This window comes from Mesoplodon densirostris, chromosome 15 (genome assembly GCF_025265405.1).
Source record: "Mesoplodon densirostris isolate mMesDen1 chromosome 15, mMesDen1 primary haplotype, whole genome shotgun sequence".
Taxonomy (NCBI): domain Eukaryota; kingdom Metazoa; phylum Chordata; class Mammalia; order Artiodactyla; family Ziphiidae; genus Mesoplodon; species Mesoplodon densirostris.
The window spans coordinates 47,274,758-47,302,602 of NC_082675.1; the positions used below are offsets into that span (position 1 = coordinate 47,274,758).

General features: G+C 39.1%; 1 protein-coding gene across 1 annotated transcript in view; it reads right to left on the reverse strand.

Moving 5' to 3' along the window:
- Positions 1–438: 438 nt before the first annotated feature.
- Positions 439–27,845, reverse strand: part of B4GALT6 (beta-1,4-galactosyltransferase 6) — a 64,724-nt gene continuing 37,317 nt past the window's right edge. Inside the window, exons 4-9 of the mRNA XM_060118526.1 lie at positions 20,154–20,278; positions 13,235–13,351; positions 8,194–8,381; positions 4,883–5,005; positions 4,494–4,595; positions 439–3,969 (exon numbers count right to left, since the gene is read on the reverse strand). Of these exons, the coding sequence (XP_059974509.1) occupies positions 3,822–3,969; positions 4,494–4,595; positions 4,883–5,005; positions 8,194–8,381; positions 13,235–13,351; positions 20,154–20,278 (803 nt within the window). The 3' untranslated portion in view covers positions 439–3,821. The remainder of the gene's footprint in view (positions 3,970–4,493; positions 4,596–4,882; positions 5,006–8,193; positions 8,382–13,234; positions 13,352–20,153; positions 20,279–27,845) is intronic.

Consider the following 27,845-nt stretch of genomic DNA (forward strand, 5'->3'; position numbering starts at 1 on the left):
AATCTAGTCTTGAGGTATTTTTGAGATTTGACTGTTTGCCTTAAAGATATTCAGACTCCTAATATCTGAAAAACAAGAAGGGAATTGTCCACAACACACCAGTTTAGTTTACTGAAGTTGTGCAGGGAGAAGAAAGGTATGCTAAAAATGACTTCTTAAATATTCATTTTGATACAGTAGATTACTAATTGCATTGATGAAAAATATTTAAATGTCACGGTGTCTCTTCTGAGGTCCAAGCTATGAGGTGATCTCTAAATGTATTTAACAGACACTGTTGCAAAGGCATGTGTGATCACCTTACACTCATGGTGTAATCCTAGTGCAACCAAGGTATTCACCAGCAATTCACCTGGAATTCGGGAACACAAACACAACAAAACCCCAGATAACCCAAAAAAAGTTCCTGAGAGAAAATAATTACATCATCACACCAGGTCTTTAGAACATTATATTTCATAAAAGACAATGATAAAAAAGTACAAACATTTCCATGAGAAGCAAAAAAAAAAAAAGAAAAAAAATGAGAGTACAAGAAATTACTAGCATTTATTTCAGTGCATTTATATAGAAGCCTTTCAGATCTTAATAAATAAAATAATCTTAAGTACACTTCCTTTTTCTGATAAACACCATGACCATTTTAGTTCTCTCATTGGCATATCTGCAAATAAAAGATAATAAATCTAGAGTACCAGTATTTGTCTGAAAACTACACAACGAAATACAAAAGAGATAAGCAAAGGCCAAATAAAATGACACAAAGTCTGCTTTCACGTGTACAGAGCTTCCAAAAGAAGGAGAATATTGTATTGGATATTTTCCCATTTTGTTTTAAAATGGATATCAACATCTTGGCTGGGAAAGGAGAATGAGCAAGCTTTAATACATTTTTGTATTTACATAATATTGCAAATAAGGTTTTCTTACTGAACACCTTTTCACAAAATACAAACAGAAATTTATAATTAGACTTAAAAAATATTCATTAAACCCCAGTTTTGGCAAAGACTTAAATGACCATCTACACTGTGAATGAGACATAATGTTACAGCAAATGTGTACACTTTTTCCTTTTCTTTTCTACAAACAGGCCCATTAATCATTACTACTTTCTCTAGTTGAAAGGCACTATATAAGTTTCCCAGTAGGGCCATAGGGAGCTCATAACTATGTCCACATGTATACATTTCTTGACTTTGAGACTAAGAAATACAACACATAAGTTATCAGAGGATGTTTTCATAATTTTAGAAAGGTTTCAACTTGCTTGACTTGATTTGTTTAGAAATGGAATATTTTTTCTGTAGACGTACCTAGCATTGCACCTGATAGAGTAGGTAATCAATACATGTTCACTAATAAATCAACCAAACTATAAAGATAGTTTGCATTTGCAATGTATTTGTTAATTTTTATGGAATACAGTTATTTTTATACAATGAAGATAACTGGGCAAAGCTATATCACTTATATGCAAACATAAAAGTTACTATTTATAGGCAACAATCAATTTGAGGTCTGCACTTAAAAAGAAAATAAAAACAAACAAAAGACAAAAAGCAAACTACTGAGATGGCTTTCAAAGGATGACACACCGTATTCAAAACTGAAAAAAGCAGAATATTCATGGCCCACTCCTAAAACAAAAATTACTACTAGATTTAATCCAAGAAAATAAGACAAATACTAGTAGAACGGAGTTCTCTTGAAACTATAAAAATGTGTATCAAAATGAGAAGATTCCAAAATGTGGGCAGCTCCATATTCAAGAGAAAAATATGTTTTCCTAATAAGACTCAGAAACAGCCCTAATTTCCCCCATGACTAAAATATTTAAGTATTATTGGTTAACTATGCTCCTATGCCCCTAGTATCTTGTTAGTGATCAACAAATGTTAACTTTCCCAACCTACTTTCTTTCATTTCATCAAATTAAACAACTACATTGGCTATGAGAGACAGAAAGTGAATAGATACACAATTTAAGAACAAATACCTTGCTTTTCAGAAGGTTTGATTTTTCATTATTCTGAGTTTCCAGCAAAGAAATGAAAAACAAATATTTTGGAAATATTTCTAAGAAATAAATGTAGAAAAATTCTGCTTGGTATCATAACAGAGAGCTATCAGTTTTCTCAAAGTGTAAGAATTTCAGTTATTTTATGATTTGGTTTGTGGTCATTTGTGTTACTAATATTTGCCATAGAAAATGACAACTTCAAAATTAAATTTACAACCTGAGAGATAAATAACCATATTTCTGTGTTAGATGAATAATCCATTTCTATTGTTCCTCATGTTGTTGAAGATTCACTTTATAGATATTTAATTTTTTGTTTTAAATTTGTGAAAATATCTTAAGATATTTTAAAGAATCTTTGGTTAACCATAATTGATAATTTTCAAAGTAAGGATACTGTTTGGTTTTGCTATGAAAATGCCATCCAAATTTAAGAGTAAGTAATATACTTGATGTCAGGTAGAGAAACCTGTTTTTAGGGAAGTGTCTTATTAACACCAATGCATTTAAATAACTGATAATGTATTTTAATATAATTCTATTAATTTATGCTTTTGTGAGGAAATTAACACCAGACATGTGATATCTTAAAAGTGAAAAAAAATACATGTAGTTTGAATGAAATTGGCTGACATTAAAAAGGATCCCTTCCAAACTTGAAATCCTATGAGACTAATAATCAAACTTAAAATTTGTTTTTATCTACTAAGCATTTATCTTCATAAAAATAGAACATTTAATTTCTTACCTAATAGTATAATTCATTTGTATATTTTAAGTACTACTGGGTTTTCCATAACTCAATCTTTTAAAAAACTGTTTTGCTTTTTTTAAATGAAGGTGTTTTTTTTTTGGCTCTTCTGAACTGGAAATAATAAAAGCGCTGCTCACTATGAATTAAAAAAATACAATGTACAACCACACGCAACCTTGGGAACATTTTTTGAGGCACAAAATCCCTGACACTTACACCAGAGGTACATGAGAGATGTTTAACATAAAGAGGTCCTTTATATCATGTCACATCATAACTTTTAAGATTTTCTTGGTAATACTCATGCAATATACACAAACAATATGGTTGTGATTTAGCAAAATCCGATGAGATTGCAAGCAAGGGGAAAAAAAAGAGGTAATCCTCCGTAGGAAGAAAAGCTAAGTCCTTTCTTCTTACCCTTTAAAACCCTAAGGAAGCTGTGACTTCTTCCACACAAAAAGCTGAAGGTATAAAGCTCAAAACTAGTATAACAGTGTACTGTATTAGTTGGCTGTCAATTATTGACAGTTCCTTCATTTCACACAAGGTTAACCTTTGTTTAGTGACATAAATTTACATTGTTTTATTCCATGCAAATAAAAAAATGTTTATAAAAGTCCCATAAAGGCATAACCCATTACATGCAAAACTGCCAACACATCTTGTTTCTCAATTTGAACACATTAATTTATATCACATATGTACAAAATATGTTTAAATGGAAATAAAGCATTCTCTTGAATTAAATTATAGATTTTAGTATAAAAATTTTCTCTTTGTAGGGCGCTCTCTTGACTGCCAGACTTATGCAACAGCATCTGGTCTCTGCAGTGCTCACCATGGGGTGTGTCTCAGGACAGAGGATGGGTGGGTGGAAGAAGGCTGACTGTATACAATCCCACAAGTAAACACTGAGAACACAGGCTCTTCTTCTCACCACCCAGGGCACTGTGACACATCCATTCACTGACCTCCATTAAGAGTGCACTCCAAGTTCCCGATCCAGCATTGTGGTCTATCTTGCCATGAGAGCTACTTCTTTTAATAGTCTTCAATTGGAGCTAACTCTGGCATGAGGTTTACAGATATATTTGTATACAACCTATCAACCAGTATTTTTGGCGTATATACTAAATTGTTCAACCCATCGATGTACTGGCGCTCTTTTGAGTATCTTAGTAATTTATACCTATAGCATTAGAGAAAAAAATTAAAAGTAACAGAAACATGTTTGAAAAGAAAAATTGATGAGGAATACGCTCAAGGTCATTCTTATCATTAAAGCACTTAAAGCTCTGTACAATTTTTGGTTCTTACGCATAATTAAAAATCTTTCTAGACCATTATTATAAATTAACATTTTTACTAGTCTTAAAATGCTACCTGAAAAAAGTTATTTTGCACTCTTACACATTAGATATCCTTAAGAAATAAAATGCATTATGCTTTATGTTAAGGAAACATTTTCACATAAATAATTAACTGGGCTCTTTAATATTACATGAATACATATATGTGTGTGTGTATGTAGGTATATGTATATGTATATCTCTTCAAAACAAGCACAAAATGCTTTACTTTTATAAACAAAAGTGATATCGACAGAAAATTCCCTTCAGAAGTTTTTTGTGGGGAGTGCAATGCATTTTTAAAAAATCTTTCATAATTAAATAATTTTAAAACCTTGATATCTAAAGATGATATTAAACTTACCGTCCTAAGAACTGGACTTCACCTCGATGGTGATGAGGAATAGACTTGTATTTTCCCAGGTCACCCTCTGGTCTTGTTACATTATATCCAGCATAGTGAACCCTACAATACAACATACAGAAATGAAAATACATTAAGAAATAAAATCTAACATAAAAATAGATTGAGTTCAATTTAAAACGCAAAAGAATGCTCTAATGTACGCGCTGTCAGTAATTTCAAAAGGGTACTACTCTCAATAAAAAAGGGAGAAACATAACATAGGATTTAGGAACCTCAAAAATTTTCCACCCCAAAGAATCCTTTCCTGGAATAGAAAAGTATAGTTTACTTAATAGAAAGGAAATTTATAGAAATTCCATTATTAAGCAATTTGTACCTCAACATACCTATTCCAGAGGTCATCGTCTTCTCCTCCCCATCCCCAGAAGGCATTAGGAAAACCATTGATCTTTCTGAACTGTTCCACTGTCAGTCCACTTACACCGCCAAAAAACTCTTTATAAGGAAGACTAAAAAAGAAAGCAGAATATAGCATTCTAAAAATGAAATCAAAACTGTTTGCCATATGAAATCGAGTTTTCAGTCTTTTACATGTTTTGCAAAATATACCCCTACTTCCATATAAACAATTATGTTGATTAAATCATATTCTGGGAAATGTAAAGTACATCAAGAAACAAAACATCTTTACACTCTAGTGAAACAAGTACATCTAACTGTGTTATGCAAAACACCTGTGGTAACTGAAATTTAATATTTAGTATTGTTACTTTATAAGACTCAAAACCTAGTGTTCAAAAATGGTCTACTTTCACACCAAAAGTAGACTTGATCAATAGCTGCTAAGGCAATGTTAGATGTTACTAAGCTAATTTCCTAAATTAATTGATCTTAATTTATTAAATACATTATTTATCATAGAGACTAGGATAAATATAAATTAGTAAAAACAAGTCTAGCATTTAATTTTGAAAAAACTAGCTGCCTATTCCTGTAATGATCTTCTCTGTTTGGACTACACTCCCAAAATATTCATGGATATTTACAAATATATTTATTTTTAATGCACTAATATTTAGAAGAATGACAATTTTTTGAGATGTAATTGACCCTGTATTAGTTTCAGATGTACAACATAATGATTTGATATATGTATATACTGCAAAACGATTACCACAATATGTCTGGTTAACATCCATCACCATGCATAGCTACTTTTTTCTCATTATGAGAGCTTTCAAGAGCTACTCTCTTAGCAACTCTCAAGTATACAGTACAGTATTTGTTAACTAGAGTCACCTTGTTATACATTACATCCCCAGCACTTGTCTTATAACTAGAATTTTGTACCTGTTGATCCCCTTCACCCACCCCCAACCCCTGCCTCTGGCAACCAAAATCTGTTCTCTTTATCCACAAGTTCGGGTTTTTTGTCTTTTTTTTTTGATTCTGCATATAAGTGAGATCATACAGTACTTGCCTTTCTCTGAGAAATGACTATATTTTTAAATCTGAATTTTATTTTCCTTACCTTTCTCTAACTCATCCTCCATGGAATTTGTCAAAGTTGTTTGTTTAGAAACAGGTTTTCTGATGTTAAGGCAGCATCCCTAGACTTGCAGTCCTGAATAAATTCCTGTGGTCCCAAATGTGCTACTGGGGAGCCAGGTGCCAGAGCCCCTGAATAGACAAGGCCAATGTGGAGGAACAGCAGAGAAAACACGACCACACGCAGCCTCTGAAAATCACTCTGAGGGAAGTCTGGCCAGGACTAAAGCAAAGCTGCCTCAGAGGAAGAAAGGGGGCAGATTTCACTTTTTTGTTTTAAGGACTCTGGATTCACTCTCTGCAGGGAGGAAGTGCTGTGTGCCAGCTGGGACCTTGTGTGGCCACAGAAGATGAGAGAGGCAGCTCCCACAGAGAACTCTAGGCTGCAGGAGAAAGCAATCCTGGTCCCACACTGGACCAAAGGCACCCCAAGACAGTAACAGCAATACTGACCCCAAAGTCTACCACGGTGCCCCAGGGTACCTCACGAGGCTTGCACTGGGGAAGTTAGATTCTAGTTATGATACCAGTTGGGGTCCAGTAGGGCCAATAAGTGCTCATGGCACCACTGTGTTTCCCACACCAGTTGCATTATGCTTGCCCAGGCTAGTGGTTTGGGAGAAACCTGAAATCAGTAGATAGGTAAAAATGGATAAGTGTGTGTGTGTGTTCACTGACATGTATAAATTGCCAAGCACGTTAATTCCATTTAGTGTTCTGCTTAAAAGCAGAAACAATCAACTGCACTATACCCAGAATAGAAAAAGATTAGATAAAATGAAGGTGTAATAGATAAAGAACAGAAAATGGAAGCTTGACAAACACAAATCTAGTAGTGTTTACCCGACACTGTCCAAAGGGAGAGAGACACTGCTCTGGGGACCTGAGCTTTCTGGTCGGCAGCCTTCACGGTGTGGGCACCACTGTGGGCAGGGACACCTCATCACACTCCAGCCCATGCACTGTCTGGCCCGTTCCCTGCTCTGCTGCCATTCTCTCTAATTTCTATTCCGACTTCCAAGATACCCTATGCACCCTGGGATTAGTCTAGGTAGATATGAATATTTTACTGATTAGAAATTAATATCTTCAAAAAAAAAATTAATTTAGAATTCTTAGTTTATATGACATTTATGATCATCTTTTAGTTAAAATCAATTATGCTAAATTTAATTTGACTCTAGTGGGCTGACTAAAATTGAGTTTCTAGAAGTGCTAAGAATCAGGTCCTGAACCTGGATGACCTTCCCAAGGTAACGCCAGACTTGGATTTCAGAAACCATGGTAATAAGGAAAAGGTTTTCTAATGACGACAACAACCAGTCTAAAAAAACAAAACAAAACAAAAAAGGGCACTCTCCCTGTTTCAGCGCTAATTCACCTGGTCTCATCACTGAGGCTTTTTGCTTCTCTAACTCAACAGGTGAGGCAGCAGGCAAAACAGTGATGAAGGCAACACCTCCCCTGCTCCAGGCTACTTTCCCTCCTCTCCACTTCCATGAGTCAATGAAAACTGTGATCCCTTTCCCAAATTAGACCTTTAATGTCAATTTAAGTCACTGTCACAGCTCCAAAGACAGTATCATTTCAAGGCATCTCCAGTCAGAGAACGAAAAAATGTTTCTTATTATCAAAGGCAGGTCAAGAATCCACAGCTTAGGAAGAAGAAAATATACTGCAGAAGAGCGGGCCTTCACTGCACGGGAACAACCCTGGGGGAGGGGAAGAGAGGGGAGCCAACCTGTGCTGTGTTCCTACCTGCGGCAGCCCAGCGCCTGGGATCTCGCAGACCCATGGATGGGCTCTAGTACTCCCTGAACAAGGAAACCAGTGTTCAGAGATCCAAGTCCTAAGATGCAAATCCAAGCCCTCTAACTGCTAAGCGTGAAAATCAGAAGTTAGGTCCACATTTCCTTGACCGTAGAAACCAGGCTCTATTTCCCACCACCCCAAGCTGAAACCTGTGTGTGAGGAAGTGACTGGATGTACCACAAGCGACCCTACCTCCCGGCTCCCTGGGAGGATGGGCTGGAGTTAAAGATACTCTCTAGGCTCTTGAGCCCTTTCAGATCCAGGCACATAATGCTGCTACCATTTCAATGATATGATTTTGCAGGTGTGCTGCAAAAGAAGAGTGTACATTACTTACATATACATGTATTTATCCAGCTTGGCTGCAAAGTGACGTGGCATTTCTCCACATCCGTAATAGTTTCGGTCATTTTCAGGTAGATGATCCACATCGTGGAAGATTACACAGTCCCAGACACTATCTTTCATGGCCTCTTTGAAGCCCACATTGAAGAGCATTGCACGGTTAAAAGGCTGTGTGCCAGTCTTCACAAAGACAAAAACAGAAATATACTCAGGCTTTGCCATGACTTTTTTCTATACCTTTATAACTTGTTGAATCATGGTCAAATACTAACAATAAATACATATAAACCAAATTGATAAAATAATAAACATGTTTCAGCATTTTCAAATATACTATTTAAATTATTACATAATTTTATACTTTGGTAACACACAAGAAAACACTGTTATTATCAGGGCCACTGGTAGATCATCAAATTTATATAATGATATAATTCATGTTTCTGTTTTACTTCAAATGTATCAGGATATATATTATTTATGACCAGGAAAAAAAATAAAGCCATTGAAAATAATATAGGTTGTATTTTTTAGTAAAGCTTTCCATATGGTGTCCAGACTAAAAGAAGCAGGAAACAAAGTAATTCAAGAAGCAGTAACCCTTCTCTTATATAACAAGGCCAGGGAGGGCTAACTTTGTATTACTAATGCTTATAATAGAGACAAAGGCATTTTCAGAGACAAAAACAATTGGAACATATTATACAAAACCCAATTTCCTTTATTATAACCATTTTCCTTTATTCCTAGGGAAAATAAAGTGTCCAGACAACAGTTTCTATTTTTATTATTCTTGTTTATGATAAAGACCAAGAGCATTTGAAGGGACAAAAAAAGTGGGAACTTATTACACAGAACCCTACTTCCTATATAATGACCACTTCCCTTTACTTATGAGGAAAATTATATTAAGGTGCATTGGCAATAAAAGGTTTCATGCTTTTAAATTAAAGAGCAATTTACCTATGCCTTGGCAATATTTCTCAAAATCATTTCCAAAACATAAAACAAAAAAGGATTATGAAAGAAGTGAATGAGAGGCACAATGCAGTCATCACCGGAGTGCTCCCTCAAAAGGGAAAAATAACTAATTTTTAGTCCTGGGTCCTGTACTAACTTGAGGTAATAGAAATCACTTTACTTTTTACAGCTTTTCCTCACCAATGAAATGGAGAGAATAAAAAGGAAAGGCAGTTAAATTATAATATTATTACTGGTACATCATCAGTTTGAACAAATGACTTTCCTTTAAGATTTAAAAAACTGTTTTCATTAAATGTGGACATAACACTTAATGGCTTATAATAAAAATAAGAAGTTTTATGTCTAACCCACCTTCATCTTCCAAAAGCAATACATTTACACACCTCTAGTAGTTTATTCTGGTACTTATCTCCTCATTTCAAGGTAATGAGAGTTTTGATATCCCCTTGCCTCATTAACTTTTTAGACACTATTGATTTCTTACCATGGTCATTGAGGATTTATACCCCCCCATTCACTGCCCCCCATCCATTCTCCCAACAGAGTTATGTCATAATTTTTTGTTAAGTCAATGGTATTTGCATTATTATCACTGTATATATATGAGTGTTGAGTAAATTATGATTCTGTTTTCTTTCTCAAACTGAGATTCATAAATGTCTTCTGTTTTCTTACTTTTCTATTATAAGTATAACTTTGTACAAAAGCCCCAGCAGGCATGCCCTGTATTTTTTAATAATTGATGCAATCATTGAAACACATCAAACCATTTATCAATTCCTCCTCCAACCACCCCGCAAGCCCAACTCCAGCTGCCACTGCCCTCGCATCTTGCTCCAGTCTTGACTCGTCTGACCATGTGCAACTATCATCCTGGGCCTCCTCTTTCATTCCCTACATCATCGGTGTCCTTTACTTGGCTCTCTCAATTTGCTGAGGAACATCCTTCAGCAGCTTCCTATCTCAGGATCCACGGGAGAAAAAAGAAATATCTATATATCTATATATATACACACACACATAGATATTATACATATATATATATACATTTTTTTAACCAATGAATGACTGAAAATACCATCAATCTACCCTCACACTTGATTGACATTCTGACTGGGTAAAAAATTCTATGTAAGAATTACTTTCCCGTAGAATTTTAAAGGCATGTGGCTCCACAATCTTCTAGGTATCAGCACTGCTGAGTAGGTTCATATGATTCTGATACATAATCACTGGTAATTTTTCCTACAGAACCTTTTTGATACCTTCCCTTTTTAATTTGCATTCTAAAGTTTCAAAATAATATGCTTTAAAGCTCTATATTTTATTCATGTGTACATGTGGACCCCTTTAATCTGAAGACTCATGTTTTTGCTTCTGGAAAATATTCTTATTTCTTTGGTCATTTTACTCCACCCCAACCCCGTTTTTTTCCTGCTATATTTTTTCAGAACTCTGATTAGTAAGTGTATTTGTTATCTACTGATGTGTAACAAATCACAGCAAAACTAGTGGCTAATAAAACCATAGTCATTTATTATGCTCAAAGCACCTGTGATAGGAAATTCTGACAGCATGGCAAAGATCCCTGATCACTGCTCCATGATGTCTGGGCATCAGCTGGCAGATCCACTTCCAAGAGGATTCAGTCACACAGCCAGCAAGATGACGCTGGCAAGTCAGTTCTTCTCCACAGGGTTGCTTGAGTGTCCTCATGACATGGCAGCTGGCTTCCCCAAGAGCAAGTGATCCAACAGACCAAAGCAGAAGCGGCAATGTCTTTTATGACCTAGCTTCAAAAATCACACACTGTCACTCTGCAGTGTGGTTGTCCACACAAGTCAGCCCTTATTCATTGTGGCAGGAGACCATACAAGGAGGCAAGGATCCTTGGGGACCACCTTGGAGGTGATTACCCCTGTGAGGCACTGATATTCTTAATTTCTCCTGCTTTGGTTCTAGTTTAAAGAGTTATCTTCTTAAGTTTATCTTCCAGCCATTCTACTGAAAGTTTTGTTTTACTTATCACATTTTCTTTTATGATAACTTTCTTATTCTGATTGTTCTTTGTGGTGTTTTCATTTCACAGATGCATTATCTTTCCTTCACTCTCTGTGGACAGTGATGATGAGTTTTTATTACTGTTCATTTCATTTTTTTAAAAAATGTTCTCTGTCCCCTCCACTGTCTATATTTTCTATAATCCCTTTTCTTGGATTGGTTTTGTCTTCTTTTGTGGGAACCCTTCACCCCCCATTCACGGTTGAGAGCAAGGCACTAAAAAGCTGAGGGGAGCCTCCACATACATATGTGAGGTTGTGGCACAGCACTCTTGGCTGCACACACACCACACACGCACACGCATGCACACGAGCAAATCCCTAAGCCAAACTGAAACAGAAACAGAAGCCCCAACCCTCCTCGCCAGCGCTCTGTGTGCCACAGCTCAGAAAACGGCAACACCCTCCTTCACGACAAAAACCCTGCGTCCTGGTTGACCATTCTCCGTTGCTCACAACGTACGTCCACTTCAACAGCAAATAATCTGACTTCTAAACCCAATGTAGCCCAAACCCAGCCACTGCTCATTTTAGGAGTCTGGAAAGGAAAAGAGGGAAATATGTTGTACCCCCTTCTGTATTTAACTGTGAGTTCTGAGCTGCTCGTCAAAGGCTTAGCCCTTCTGGCACCAGTCCAGCAGGAAAATGACTCTTCTATTTCATATGTGGTAAAGATGTTTCTAGCTCAAAACCACAACACACTATCAAACATACATGCCTGAATTAATATTGATCAAGGCTAAGAATCAGACTTAAGACGTTTATAAAATATGGACCTTAGCTGCTCTGCAGACTTCTTCATCACATACACAAAATAATTCAATGGTGTGGACTCGCAGGAGAAAATGCGTTTAAAAACACAGAGGCAGATATCTCATCCCCCAACACATTATGAAGACTGAAGTTTCAAAAAGGAAACTAGCAGTTGGTAAAACGGATCTAGAAGTTTATAACTATGGCTATCATGAAAGTAGCTAAAATTTTTTATTTACTATCAGGTTAAAAAAAGTTAATTTTCATAATATAGGTGATTGCATTAAAAAGCACGTATGCCCTATATACATCATTATATGAACAGGAAACAGACCTTGAAAGGGTGATTTACACACAGAGAACTATAAGTTACATTAAATACCCAGTACTTCCAGGGGGAAAAATAGAGGCAAAAAAGCTAAGAGTGAGAAAATAAAATTTTAAAAATAAATAAATAAATAAAAGGTAGAATCAGCCACAAAGGACGTGGGAAAACACACTAACTGTAACAATCTTAGGAAGAGAATCTGAATATTTTCTAATATTTCAAAAACAAACAAAAACATCCCAGAGGCATCTAATATAAGCTAGGTCACTTTCTGTCTACTGATAAATAAAGAAATACATTTTTAGTCAGATTTAGTGAAAAGAAGGACCGATCAGGATAAAATGAGGTCATCAATGTCAAAACCGAAAGTATCCAAATTACAATGTATTCTAAACATGAACAAAATGCACTTTAGAAATACTATATAGCAATCAGTGATAAAATTCAGCAAGGACCCTAGTGTTTGGGAAGTGGGGCTGGGGAGAGACCAAGGAAGAAATCCAAGATGACACCTTAAGTACAAAAGCAGGTGATGACAGAAGTAGAAAAACATAGAAGTACAGAAAATATCTCCAAAGGGTTTAAATAAGTCTGAAAGAAACTGTACATACGGAATACTGATATTAAAGTATTTACAGAGAAAAAAATAGCTGATAATATGAATAACTATACATATATTTCACTTTAATAGGTAAGACATTAGATGATTTAAAATGATAGGAACACACCAACTGATAAAAGGATTAACAAAATGTGGTATACACAATTAACAGGCTCAATCCAAAATGGAATTTTACCCAAATATAAAACCAAGGATTAACCTTAAACTACACGCTTTTAATCACACAGTATCTAAGAGTTTACTACGTTCTAGTATACCTAGTTACCATTTTGAAAAATATTCTCACCTGTTCAATGACATAAAAGGCAAATTCCAGCCGCTGCTTTTGGAGCATTGGAATCAGATGCAAGAAAAAAATTGGAAGATGTTCATGGCGATTACGGAAAGGAATGAGAACTGCCACCTTTAAAACAAAAGAGTCACATATGTAAATAAATACAGCAGCAAGCCCTAGAGGTAAAAGATAAAAACTGACCCTTGAGATTCTCTTACTCATGAATTTTCTCACCAGAGATCCAACAATGGGCAAAAACAGACAAGGCCCTTGCCTTTGTGCCATTTAAGCTCTTGTGAACCTGGAGAGGTATAAATGGGCTCTGAAGGCCGTTCTAGGGACTGTGGACCTTATCCTATGAAAACCATGAAAGTCGTGGCAAGATTTTAAAAGAGTGATAAAATCAGCTTTGGTGATGGCAAACACTACTATGAAGAGCAGTGTAAAGCAGATTGGAGAAAACCACAAGTGGGCTCAGGGAGCTGGTTAGAGATTAATGCAAAGTCAAGACAAGAGGTAATGGTAGCTTGAACAGAGGCCGGGTGGAGGACAAGAAGAGAAGTACATAAATTTTTGAAACATTGAAGAGGTAAATGAATAGGATTTGTTCCTGGAATGGATATAAGGAGGGAGGGAGAGGGATGTGTCGAGACTGATTTCTAGGTTTTAAAGTAGATCATAAATAATAAGTTTATGGGTTTTAAATTGAATTTAAAAGAGATTCCACCTGAATATCTAGTATCTAACATGGATTACCTAGTCTAGAGATATTTTTGAAAAATATAACAGATATATCATGGAATATAAATGAAGTTTGATAATTATATTAATATAATACTTTTCATCTAATCAAAATGCACAATTAAATTTTTGATACACTGCATGTTTATTTCAGTGGTAGGATAATATTCAGTTTAAAATTGAAAATAAAATTATGTTAAAATGTTAAGCTCAACAAAAAAGATAAGGTAAACAAGCACAAGCATCAGAGAAATTCATCCCTTAAATAAACCAAAGAAATGTGTATCTTATGTAATAAAAAGAAAAAATTAACGGGAATTAAAATGGTTTCTCAGTAGATCAATCCTTCTTCTAATAAGAAAAAAAATGATCCAGACTCTCAAAATCAAGACTAAAAATCACTGTTTACAAAGTGTGCTACTATAATATGGGAATAAATGAATGATGATCAATCATCACTTACTCAAGTCCTCTTTCCTGGATCCAAACTTCATCATACAAGTCAAGTGACCCTACGATTCAGATTTTGCCCTTGAAAAAGCTAAAATGTTTTCTAACCATGGCTTTTCTTAGCAATTTCTGAGCTAAGCTAGCCTTATTATAATTGTGAATTTTCGAAAAACTGAAATTAGAACAAATAAGTTTTCTACAGATTATAAATTCTAAAATCAGAAGACCTAAATAGGCATTTCTCTAAAGAAGACATACAGATGGCCAACAGGCACATAAAAAGATACTCAACATCGCTAATTATTAGAGAAATGCAAATCAAAACTACAATTGAGGTATCACCTCACACCAGTCAGAAGAGCCATGATCAAAAAGTTTAAAAATAACAAATGCTTGAGAGGGTATGGAGAAAAGGGACCCCTCCTACACTTGTTGGTGGGAATGGAAATTGGTGCAGCCACTATGGAAAACAGTATGGAGGTTCCTTAAAACACTAAAAATAGAGCTACCACATGATCCTGCAATCCCATTCCTGGGCATATATCTGGAAAAGATGAAAACTCTAATTCAAAAAGATACATGCACCCCAATGTTCATAGCAGCACTATTTACAATAACCAAGACATGGAAGCAACCTAAGGGTCCGTCAACAGATGAATGGCTAAAGAAGATGTGGCATATATACACAATTGAATATTAGCCATAGAAAAGAATGAAATATTTGCCATTTGCAGCAACATGGATGGACCTAGAGATTATCATACTAAGTGAAGTAAATCAGACAGACAAAAACAGATATTATATGATATTACTTATATGTGGAATCTAAAAAATGATACAAATGAATCTATATACAAAATAGAAACAGGCTCACAGATGTAGAAAAGAAACTTATGGTTACCAAAGGGGAAAGGGGAGGAGAGGGATAAATTAGGAGTATGGGATTAACAGATTCACACTACTATATATAAAATAGACAAGCAACAAGGATTTACTGTAGAGCGTAGGGAACTATATTCAGTATCTTTTAATAACCTATAATGGAAAAGAATCTGAAAAGGAATATATATTCACTTTGCTGTACACCTCAATGAATCACTTTGCTGTATACCTGAAACTAACATAATGTTGTAAATCAACTATAGTTCAATTAAAAAATGCCAAAAAAAGTATAAATTCCAAAATCATTAGATTTTCAAAGAACATAAGAATCAAAATATGTCTAATAACAATGTCTATGTGTCATTCTATATTTTGGATTTTTAAATACAGCCTAATAAACTGGTTAAACAGAAAATTATGTAACAACATTAAACATAGGACTTATTAAAATTTCAACTATACCAAATAAATTTTACTGATGAATGAATAAATGCAAATAATTGACAATGCATAGGTTTAGGATCTGATCCTACTTGTAAAATCAGGACATGACATTAGATGTAGTCAGTAGAAAATAGTAACATTTACCTGTGTATTTTACATTACCAAGATCATTCATGAGGGAAAATTTTAAATTATTAAAATAGTTTTATTTTAAAAGAGAACAATACCTGGTTTCATAAAATTGAAGACGTCTAAACTAAAAACTCCACCACTTAATTTTTCCTTAATGATGATGAGATAGTGGAAAAGAGAAAGAGACAATGGCTGTTCTGAGGCTGATATTTTCATGTCTACATTGATTCACATTTGGTTAGTGGTAGGAACCAAAGGCTCTGGTGCCTCTGCCAGCCCCACTCTGGGTCCCATTCTTCTTTGGTGTGCTCCATAAGGTGGCTCTTGGCTTATGAGCCTGAGGACCACGAGGCTACAGAACAATACGGAACCCACATCTAAGAGTCCCTCCTGTACCCCACACAACGGCCACGGTTGGTGCTGAGCACTCCCTTCTGACTGAGGAGACTTGCTGACAGGCCTCAGTATCCACTGTTGGCATCTCCAAGGAATTCCCAAATCTATACAACTCCCAAAGCAGTTCAGGAACCCCTAAGTTTACTCTTAGGATAGGAAACTGCTATGAAAGTGAAAGAAGAAAAAGGAGTTAGATGGCAAGTACAAATCCCTACCACTGACCTTATCTGAAATATATCAGTGCGATAACTTCTAGCAAAATTAGAGTCGAGCTCGCCCTTCTTGGTTTTGAATTTGGCCACAAGTTGGCTGCCTATGATGTAAATGGGCTATAAAAGCAGTTAAGACACATTATAGATATTTAAGGAAAGAAGCTATTAAAAAGCTGCAGAGTCCATATTAAAGACAGCCCATATTAATTAAATACAATGAGGCTGAGTAATCAGTTGAACATATAAGAATAAACAAAGGTTGTCATGGCCCCTAATATACTAATTTCTTCAATAAAACATTTAAAATATTGAGTTGATTTTTCCTTAATATTATATGGAAACAGAGTATTATAAGAGAAAGAAAATGAGCAGTGTCATGGCAAGTTCAAAGAAGCTAAACTGTCGTTTTTACAACAAATGCATGTCCACATATTAATGAGACTGTTATCAAAGGTTTTGAATATGCCTAAAGTAAAGTTTTTATTAAAACAAAGCTAAATAGCATCTAAAAATTCATTTGGCACGTCCCTTCCTTTGGCTGTGGAATGTCACTGTCAACAGTTTACAATTTATTGTCTAGGAAGAGAAAATCTCTGTATTCTGTGGTAATTTATCTCAAGATTTAATAGCCTTTGTTTCAGGACATTCTTTCTTACATGTGCCCTAATTTGCTGTTGGAGCCACTCTCCTGTTGAAGCATCTCCACTGGAGATAGAACTAAACATCTGGTCATTATCTTCAGAAAAACAAGAGTCATCTTCATGAATCTCTCCTCACCACCTCTTGTTCAAGCAAAATTATCCACACGCACTTTGCTCCCACTTTAAAACCACTAATCTTACAGAATTTATGCACCTATTTTTCATCCTTGCTCATTTTCTCCTACACTCACCATGAAGAGATTAGCAAGAAAAATGTTGACTACATAAATTTTCCCTACCAAGACTTTGTCCTAGTTTCAAACTTCAAGCACACTACCGCTACGATGTCCCTAAATGACATGGCTTCAGACTTGCCTACCTTTAAGGGTGCACTAGCTGTCTGCCACTGACTAAGACAGAACAGAGTAGAAGCTGCCAAGCCTTCATTCTCCTGCAGTGTTTCAGGTCCCTCCTCCCCTCCCCCTCACTTCCAGCGCGTACAGGAGCTTCTTAAACAGGAGGCACGCGATAAAAATTGCAGGTTCACGTCCCTTTCCACCAACAGAATCAGAATGTCTGAGGACTGAGTTCAAGAATCTTCTTTTTTACCAAACACCCCAGATAGCTCTGAAACACGTGGCTAAGACCCATCTTTGAGGAACCCTGGACTAGAAACAGAACTCCAGGCCTCCAAGCAGATAACTCCATCAAGCAGTTGCCTGATTCTTTAAAGCCTTAGGTTTTAGACCAAAGTGGTTCAGGCCTCCACCTGAACCCTGAATGGAACATAGGCAACATCGCAGGTAAACACTTCACTTTAATGACCTGAAAAGCATCACCTTGCTCCTCTGCCAACCTCCCTTTTAGAAATAATCTTGCCTCTACAAGGCACCCGACCTGTGCTCAGTCTTCCACTGCGACCTGCGATGTTCAAAATACCTAGGAATTGGTGAAATCACTAATTTTAGAAGATTAATTCCACTTAATTGGTCTTTGATGAACTTAGCTGGTATTTTTTTAAAAAGAAAAAGATCCTCAAATATTAAGAATCAAGTTGATAGCAGATGTTTCATATAAATCTAGTTACTTCTTGTTTCCTTCTCTCTCAACTCAGTTCCAAGATTAGAATGGAGCATTATTAGAATGTAAACAGGTGGCAGGGGTGAGGTGGGGGGAAAATTATTTGATTAAGTATAGCAGGTATAGGTCACCTCTGAAAGATCTCCAAACTCCCTCTCATACCTTGAGCTGCGTAGCTCAGAACTAGAGACTATATTCTGAGAAGGGTTTGTGCATAACTGAAATAAGAGCAACAGTAGCATATAGTTCCTAAATAAAATAAGCCAATTTTTAGATCCCTGAATTAGCTGGCTCCTGAAGCTTCACTTTCAATACTGTTACCTACTGATTCACTGGAGTTTACAGTCTACTAAAATCTGTAAGTAGAAACTACTTATGTGTGATATACCTCTCCCCTAGAAAATGAGACGAAAACAAACGCTAAAATTTAAAATCCAACATCTTATATAGACCACTGGAGAAAGGACAAGAAGACTTAATTTTCCTGATCCCAACTTATCCTACTGCTATACCACACAGTGCACACGCGAGAGGTATACATCACGTGTATTAATATACATCTGAGAACCAACCTCCATTCTACCCCACAGCCTTTGTGATTAATTGAGTATGCTTTTTCTTCTGTTAGCGTTCAATGTACATACTCATCCCCCAAGTAAGAAAAAGAATTTATTTTGCCCAGGACATTTTTTAAAGTAACATTATGTAAATTGGGCCATATTTTATATACAAATGTGAGGAAACTCAATCATGAAATAGGAAAACATTCATTTATTATCCGAATCTGATCTGGGAAATAGTATAAAACAACTGCAATATAGAATGTGTTGCCAAAATCTGTACTGGAATCCATTTCAGCAGCTTTACAACTTGTTTGAGGGAAAAAAACCCAAACATTTAATTAATAATTTGTAACAAGACATGTATCTGTCTCATAAACTCAACTCAACAAACCTGGGTTTAGCGCTTCCCTTTTATACAAGAGAGGATAAGCTCTATGTTAGGGATGCAGACGTAAATAATACACATCCCCCCAACCTCCCCAAACACAAAGAGTTCAAGGCCATTCAAGTCAGAGGGCTTTTATCATAAGCTTAACAGCATACAATTCTCCTTCCCAGGAGTGACTTTTTTTGGTACCAAAAGACAAACATTTTCGCAAAATACTGATATTTAAAAGAGGAACTGAAAACTGTTTCCAGATTCAGGCTGTAAGCACAATCCTTCAGGATGTAATATCTGATTTAATCATATGTAGTTTTCACTTGAATTACATAAATGCTGTTTCCTATTCAAACATAACATTACATGAACACGCGCTTATTAACCAATTTCACAGTACTGAGAACAACTCTGATTTAAACCATGGTTTTCAATTTTTTTTAAGCAGCAGGGGCAGGCCCACTCTGATATATCAAAAAGATTAAAAGCCTGTGCTCTGCCTTCTGAAACAGAGGCAAAGAAGAGCCCGAAGTTCTTCTTTTTGTGTCCTGCAGTGACCACCGAGCAGCGTTTTTAGAATGCTGGGACTCAGGAACCCCAATGCTGAGCCCAACTGGAAACCAGTTTCCAGGCCTTGGTGGGGCTATGCCTGTAGGTGTCAGTAACCACTAGGGACAGCAGCGGGAAGCAAAGAAATCACAGCCTCTCTTCCAAACAGAACAGGAAAAATCATCTGTTTTCCAAGCCAATCTCAAGCGAGGTACTTATCACCAGGATCTCCAAGAGACTGAACACAGGAGCATGTATCTGTATACGCACAGGTGCCGTTCATCTTCACAGGTAACACGATTAACTCACATTTGGACTGTGAATACTTACACATTAAACACAAACATTTTGATGTCTTAAATTTATCAAGACAAAGGGATTTGACTATATTTTCTGAATCAAACACACTTTTCCTCAAATGCATAGTAACAGTCACACTACTTATGAAAAAATGGACCTCACCTTCCACCTGGGTTTACAGTCTTTAGGCCTCCAGTGACCTCCTGGTTCAATATCTAAATCCTTGGAGAAGAGGTGATGAATTTCATCAAAACTGACTTCACTTACATTGACATTGAGGAATCCCCCTAAAAGGTCAAAAATGTGAAGAATTGTTTTAATACGAAGTCAGACAAACAACAATCAGTAGGGTGATGGCATAATGTAGTTGCTGGGACAGTACCATTTATTCCTGTTATCACCACATAATTGTTAATATCACCTTTCAGTTTTAGCTTGGATGATAAATTATATGGTCATCCTACTATCTTTGGTAAATCAGCCAAAGAAAATCAAAGCACTTAAACTTTTTGCTTTTGAGTAATATGGTGATTATAATATTCTTTGGGAAATGTTTGCATGTCATTACAATGTAGCTTATCATTCCAATTTATTCAAGTATTTAAAAACTATTTTTTCATTTCAACATAATCAACACAGGAGACAATGAACACACAGTACGTAAGAGTTAATTAAGCAGTTAAGTTTGACGGGGAGGTGAATCTTAGCTTCTATGTACTGGGGAAATTATCTAACTTCTCTGTGCCTCAGTTTCCTTATCTGTAAAAAGAGATGGTAATACCTGCCTCCCGCTGTGGTTGTATCCATTAGATGAAACAATGCCAGGCACAAAGGTACACATTCAGTAAATTCAGCTACTATTACTGTCATCTACTTTACTGACATTTCTTCAGAGAGAGAATTCACAAACACAATTCAACAAATTTATTTTGAGCACCTACCATGCATCCCCTTGACATGCAAAACTCAAAAACTATAAACTTCTAAGATGTTCCTGGTCTACTAAGCACTCACTCTCCAAATTAACAAATATATGATATTCCTAGAAATGTTTTTACTAACAGTTTTTCTAACGTATACCATGGAAACAGGAATGACTCTTGGATGGAAAACCATTTCCATTACCTCCATCAAAACCAACTAAGAATTAAGAGAACTAAGGACTAACAAAACTAAGTTCTTTCACCTCCTTGTCTCATGAAATACAAACCAACAACTATTGAGGTTTCCCATTTCAAGTCCTCTGAGCTCAGTGGCGGTGATTCCACACATACAGTCAGCCCTCCATATCCACAAGGTTGGTTGAAATCTGTGGATGCTGAGGCCACATATGGAGGGCTGACTGCAAGGGACTTGAGCATCCTCAGATTTTGGTACCCTGGGGGTCCTTGAACCAATCCCCCTTGGATACTGAGGGATGACTGTAAAACACTCAGTTCCTCTTCGAGGGAGCCTCTTTCCTTTCCTCTCTTCCTGCTATTCTATATTCTATAAGGTTTCACAGCCACTCGTCTTCCCATCCCCTCTTCAACCTAAGTAGGAAGGAACGTCTGTCAGTGGCTTCCACTAAGCACTTAGGCATACTAGAGAGAAGTATTTCAAAATGTAAATGCCCAGGTTCCACAGAGTAAGCTAGGAAAAAATCTGTGATCTTCTAATGTCTACCTGTTCTCCTGACAATGTTTGCTGTCTTTTATAACCAAATACCCATCCTTTAGTGTGACAAGATATGCAAAGTAGCTAATCTTAGAAAGGTCAGATTTACCTAAAGAGTAACCTAGGAACTTACACAGAAAGGATAGATCAAATGTAAGATCCATAGGTCAATGTGAGTACAGACTACCATGACTCAGCTGACAAAACAGACTCTAGCACTGTAATAAGACAAAATTCACACAAATAAATCTGATGCATTTAATGGTATGTATAATTCCTAAAATGATAGTAATTAGGCTAAATAATAAGCCGTTCATATAAGGAACTGAAGTTGGTATTCCTTATGCACTTTTAAGCCAATTTTTTTGCCTTTTTCCAGCTTTATAGCTTCAACAGCTGTAACCAACATTATTGTCAGCAGTTTTCTCCAGTATCATTTGCAGTTTAATTTTCATCTTGAACACACATGTGCCAGCAAATTAAGAGGCAGGCCTTATATCTTTCTCTTCAGTAGACAGGGCCTCTGGTGTCCATCACTTACAATCCCTGATGCCCAAGGCACCCGAAGTTCACCTCCCTCTCCATCGGCCCCCCCATTCACATTCCTCAGAGACCCTTAGCAGCTTTTCTATGTGCTTATTGCTCTTTGATCTGAAATCTTAATATCTTGCTGGCTGAAGGCCAAAGATGACCCAGTGGCATGAGGCTGTCATGCCAGGAGTAATAGCAACATCACTATTGGGGGTGGGTATAAAGGGATGGGGGACCGGCTCCAGGACAGGCAGCGCCATGGCTGGAAACAGCAAGTGTGTGATCAGAAAGAGAGAGAGAAAAAAATAAACACTAATTAGTGGAGGTGGAGGTGGCGGGGGAGAGGTGGTGTGATGAGAAAAACAACTTTTGTTTCTCTGAAAAAACAACCACTTATTTCTGAGTTGCTGCCTGTGCGTTTCACAGTGTGATACCCCTGCTCACACCCAGGGTCTGGATATTTAGATAAGAACTTGAGTTTAGGGACTTCCCCGGTGGCACAGTGGTTGGGAGTCCGCCTGCCAACGCAGGGGACGCAGGTTCGAGCCCTGGTCCGGGAAGATCCCACATGCCGCGGAGCAACTAAGCCCACGTGCCACAACTACTGAGCCTGTGCTCTAGAGTCCACGAGCCACAACTACTGAGCCTATGCGCCACAACTACTGAGCCTGCGCTCTGGAGCCCGTGAGCTGCAACTACTGAAGCCCGTGCCACAACTACTGAGCCTGCGCTCTGGAGCCCATGAGCCACAGCTATAGAAGCCTGCGTGCCTAGAGCCCGTGCTCTGCAGTGGGAGAGGCTGCCGCAGTGAGAGTCTCACGCACCTCAGTGAGGAGCAGCCCCCGCTCGCCACAACTAGAGAAAGCCAGCACACAGAAACGAAGACCCAATGCAGTCAAAAATAAATAAATAAATACATAAATTTATTTAAAAAAAAAAAAAAGAAGAAGAAGCACTTGAGTTTAGGATTCCCACCATTTAAGTGCCTGCTCTGCTTCTCCCGGGGAACCTTTTAAAATAAACACTCAGAGTTAAGCCCGCAAAAAGTTAGTGACCTCCACCCCGGCAACCCTGTAAGTCCTAGGTGCTTGCTGTCCTGCTCTCCATCTCCTGCTGGCTGGTGACCTGGGGTGGAGGACGGCACTCCCCCGCCTCACTGTGCCCTGGCCCCCTCTGGGACCCGTGAGTGAATCCTGAGACACTACTTCCTTTGTGTGGGTGTACTGAAGCTGCACCTTGCATCAGAATGACCCCCTGGGCTCCACTTCCCCAAAGCGGGAGCTCGGACGCCCAGGGAGCTACGTGCCAACCAGTAAGGGTGGCTGGTGCCCCCTCACACGGCAGGTCATAATCCGCATGTTCTTAATTCAGTACAGCAGCTCCAGCTGCTGAATACAGTTGAAGAGGAGGACGGGATCGTGGGCGCAGTCTGTACGCCCATCGGATGCCTTGGAGCTGCGGGTGGCTCTCTTCCCCCTCCAGACTGCTCAGTCTCCCTGGGAGGATCTACTGCTGGCTGGCGGTCAGTGCCGCTGCGCTGCACTGTTGTGTGCTGTGCCGCCAGGCTCTGCTGATAATTCCCACCCTAAACTGTTGGTGCTGTAAAAGGTCAGACTCCGCTGCAGAGACGAGCCAGCAGGCCCCAGTCTGAAGCAGCTCTGTCTCCCATTATTCTCCAAAGGAGACCCCACTCGGGGTCAGGTGTGGAGGTGACTGGCGACCATCACATATGCAAGTCTGGGCACTGGGCCAAGGCGAGCTAACCTGGACGGTCAGGCTCTGCCTCTTTCCCCCACGCAGGGACAGGGCTGGGGGGCAGCCTATGACGTACTGGGAGCCAAGGAGAGCTCTCCAGGGCCCTGGAGCCGGAGGGGCAGGCCGGCTGCTGGGCCCCCTGTGTCGGGTCAGGACCGGGTGCTGAGCCTGCGGAGCCGGCCTAACCCCCGAGGAGGCAGCGCTAGCAGGGCCATCGTGGCACCCGGGAGGCAAAACGCTGCGAGGCGAGTGCATCACATGCTGCTAAAGGTGGGGCCCCAAGCGCTTGGTACCGGCTCCTCCCACGTCCCCAGAGGAGGTTAAAAAACTACTAGAAGCCTGTGAGACCCCCACGGCTTGGGCGTTACGCAGCACAGTGGCATATCTACATGCCAAGTCGTGAAGGCCATGTTCTCAGGGCCTGGAGCTTGCCCCAACACATCTGCTAATGTTGCACCGGTAGAGGTGGAGGTGGACCCTGACCCTCAGCAGTTGACTGGGACCCCCTAGAATGGGAGGTGGCAGCACAGGAGTTAGGGAAAAGGCGACCTCTGTCCCAGGCGTTCCCTGTTAGAATCCGTCATACCAAAACATCCAACGATGGCCAGTGTGAACGAGGAACAGAGACACCGAACTATACCGTGATAGAAATGCAAGATTTTTTAGAAAAATTTGTTCAAAAGAAGAGGGAGAAGGGCACTGATTGGCTCTTAGGGGTCTTCGGAACTGGTTCCGAGCTCTGTTTACAGAGAAAGAGACCCCTCCAAGCCTCCGAGCCCACAGAGACAGAAGGAAGAAGCTCGGCCTCCCTCACAAGATGAGCAACAAGCTCTCCATACTGGCAGCTCCAGAGATCAGGGTCCCTGATGACTTAATCTCGGGACAGTTGAATGCACATTAGAAGCCTTTGTTCAGGCGCTGCAGGCTCCTCAGGAGACTGTGGTCCCATCCCGAAGGAGGATGCTGTCGCCTCTCGGAATGTTCCCGCCCCAGCAGCAGAACCCAGGATCCCACACCCTGATCTGTGAGAGTGACAGCCACCAAGGCCCCTGCCCTAGGGACCCTGCAGTTCCCTGAGCTTGTCCCTCCTCTTGGGGACAATCACCTGTTCACTTCTCTAATTATCCACTGGGATGCTCTCACTGACACTGGGGCCAAATTACGTTGCTTCCCTGAACCCCTCCAAACATAAATGAAGGGCGCCCTGTAAGTTACAAGGCATAGCAAGTAGGATAGCAGAAGTCACTACTGGAACAACCTTTCTTAAAAATCTTTTAGTGGTGGCCCCTTAACCCTACCTTTCCCTGACATGGGTATGGATGCCCTGACCACACACATGGAGGAACAGGACCCACACCTGGTCCCAAGGAGTATAATCCCCACCATCTTGGGCCTTGCAGCTCTGCCACCGGGCGGGGGGGGGGGGACCCTGACTCCTCTGGCTTCCCTGATCCCGCAGCCTGTGCCCACTGTGGGTCCCAGGCCCCGGTGTCGTCACACACATGGTTCTCCACGCGTTTCTCCTTCCCTCCACCTCCCCGCACCCCGGAGTCCTGTCTGCTCACCCCAGGGCACTTCAGTCTCCCTGAGAACAATTGCATCACTGAACAGACACCCCCAATTCAGCTCTCTGCCCCCTCATGTCAAAGCCTGCCACATTCACCCGCATTATACTGGGAGTAGGTCTGCTACTACCCTCAACAGGACTGAGGCGCCTCAAGGTGACCTTGCACTGAGCATAAAACAACACGTCGTTACAGCAAACCCCAACCTGGGAGCCAAGCCGGCCGAGCACTCTGGGCTGTTAGACCAAAGCCCAGCCTCAGCGCAGCAGCAGCAGCGTGATTCTTTAGCGCAGACAGCTTGGGTAACCGTTTAGCTCTAGATTACTCACTGGCCCAGGAAGGAGGTGTATGTGCTGTAAGGGGCACCACCTGCTGTGTGTATATTAATACTTCTGGACAAACTCAGACAAATTTACAAAAGATGGCCCAAGATGTGGTACTAGTATTCCACAATCTCACCTAAGTTTTAAATCAAATACCTATCTTAACCTTATCCAAGGGCTTTGATTTATCTTCTTGGCTAGACCCCAACTAATGGGAGGAGAGTGGTTACAGGCAGGATTTCAAATTGTCATTTGTCTAGTGATATCGCTGATGGCACTTTTGCTTTGCTCAAATGTTTCGTGTGCTGGGTGATCAAAACCCTGCCAGGGGCTTTTACTATCTCCACCGTCCAGACAGTGCCTATGATTTTCCCTAAAGATTAATGGTGAGGCATCACGGGATCCATTGTGATGAGAAAAACAACTTTTGTTTTTCTGAGTCGCTGCCTAGGCATTTCACAGTGCGATAACCCTGCTCACATCCAGTGTCTGGAAGTTTAGATAAGGGCTTGAGTTTAGGATTCCCACAGGAAGTTCCCACTTTGCTTTTCCAGAGGCACCTTTTAAAACAACCACTTAGAATTAAGGCCAAGAAACCTTTGTGACCTCTGCCCCAAGCACCTTATAAGAAACAGGGGCTTGGTACCCTGCTCTCACCTCCTGGGACGGAAGACCGCCCTTCCCACCAGCTCTCTGCACCCTCCTCCGCAGCTCCCAGGATCCTTAAGTAAGAAAGCTTATGACTCTACTTCCTTGGTGTGGGTGTATTGAAACTGCACCTTCCATCAAAACAACCCTGTGGGTTCCACCTCCCCAAAGCGGGAGCTCAGATGCTGAGGGAGCTACCTGCCAACCACATGTGGGGGGCTCATGCCCCTTTATTCAAACAGGTCATAATCTGCAAATTCTTAATTTAATATACCAGCTCCAGCTAGTCAACACATGGTATTAGAAAGAATACTTATTTCCTGTGCATAGAAAGTGAAGGGAAAGGGGCATATTATAGAGAGTGGCCAGGAAGAGGCACAGGGAAGATGAGCTAGTGGTGACACTGTTTCCAAACTACCCCCAGTGGAAAGAACCTCTCGAGGGGAGCCTGTGGTCAGGACCTCAAGTCCTTCCTCCCTACTGCACCCACTTAAGGCTACTCTCATCTCCTTTACCTACCAGGTGTCCCCTCCAGGTTTCACTCAAGAAAGTGTTTCACCTTCCCACACTGTTGGTGGGAATGTAAACAACCATTATGGAGGACAGTATGGAGGTTCCTTAAAAAACTAAACATAAAGCTATCATATGATCCAGCAATCCTACTCCCAGGCATGTATCCAGAGAAAAGACACTTATGCACCCCAATGTTTATTGCAGTACTATTTACAACAGCCAAGACATAGAAACGATCCTATTGCTCATCGACAGAGGAATGGATAAAGAAGATGTGGTATTTATACACAATGGAATACTACTCAGCCATAAAAAATAATGAAATAATGCCATCTGCAGCAACATGGATGGACCTAGAGATTATCATACTAAGTAAAGTAAGTCAGACAGAGAAAGACAACTATCATATGATATCACTTATATGTGAAATCTAAAAAAAAAAAAAGATACAAATGAACTTATTTACAAAACAGAACAGATTCACAGACTTAGAAAACAAACTTATGGTTACCAGAGGGGAAAGGTCGGGGGAAGGATAAATGAGAAGCTTGGGATTAACATTTACACACTACTATATATAAAATAGAAAATCAACAAGGACCCACTGTATAGCACAGGGAACTCTGCTCAATATTCTATAATAACATACATGGGAAAAGAATCTGAAAAATAATGGATATATGTATATTTATAACTGAATCACTTTGCTGTACACCTGAAACTAACACAACATTGTAAATCAACTATACTCCAATATAAAATAAAAATTTTAAAAAGAAAAAAAAAAAAAAGGAAGCATTCCAGTGCTCTAAAGCCAGGAGAGGAGGCATCCTGCTTTACTTGCAAAGAAGTAAGCAATCAGC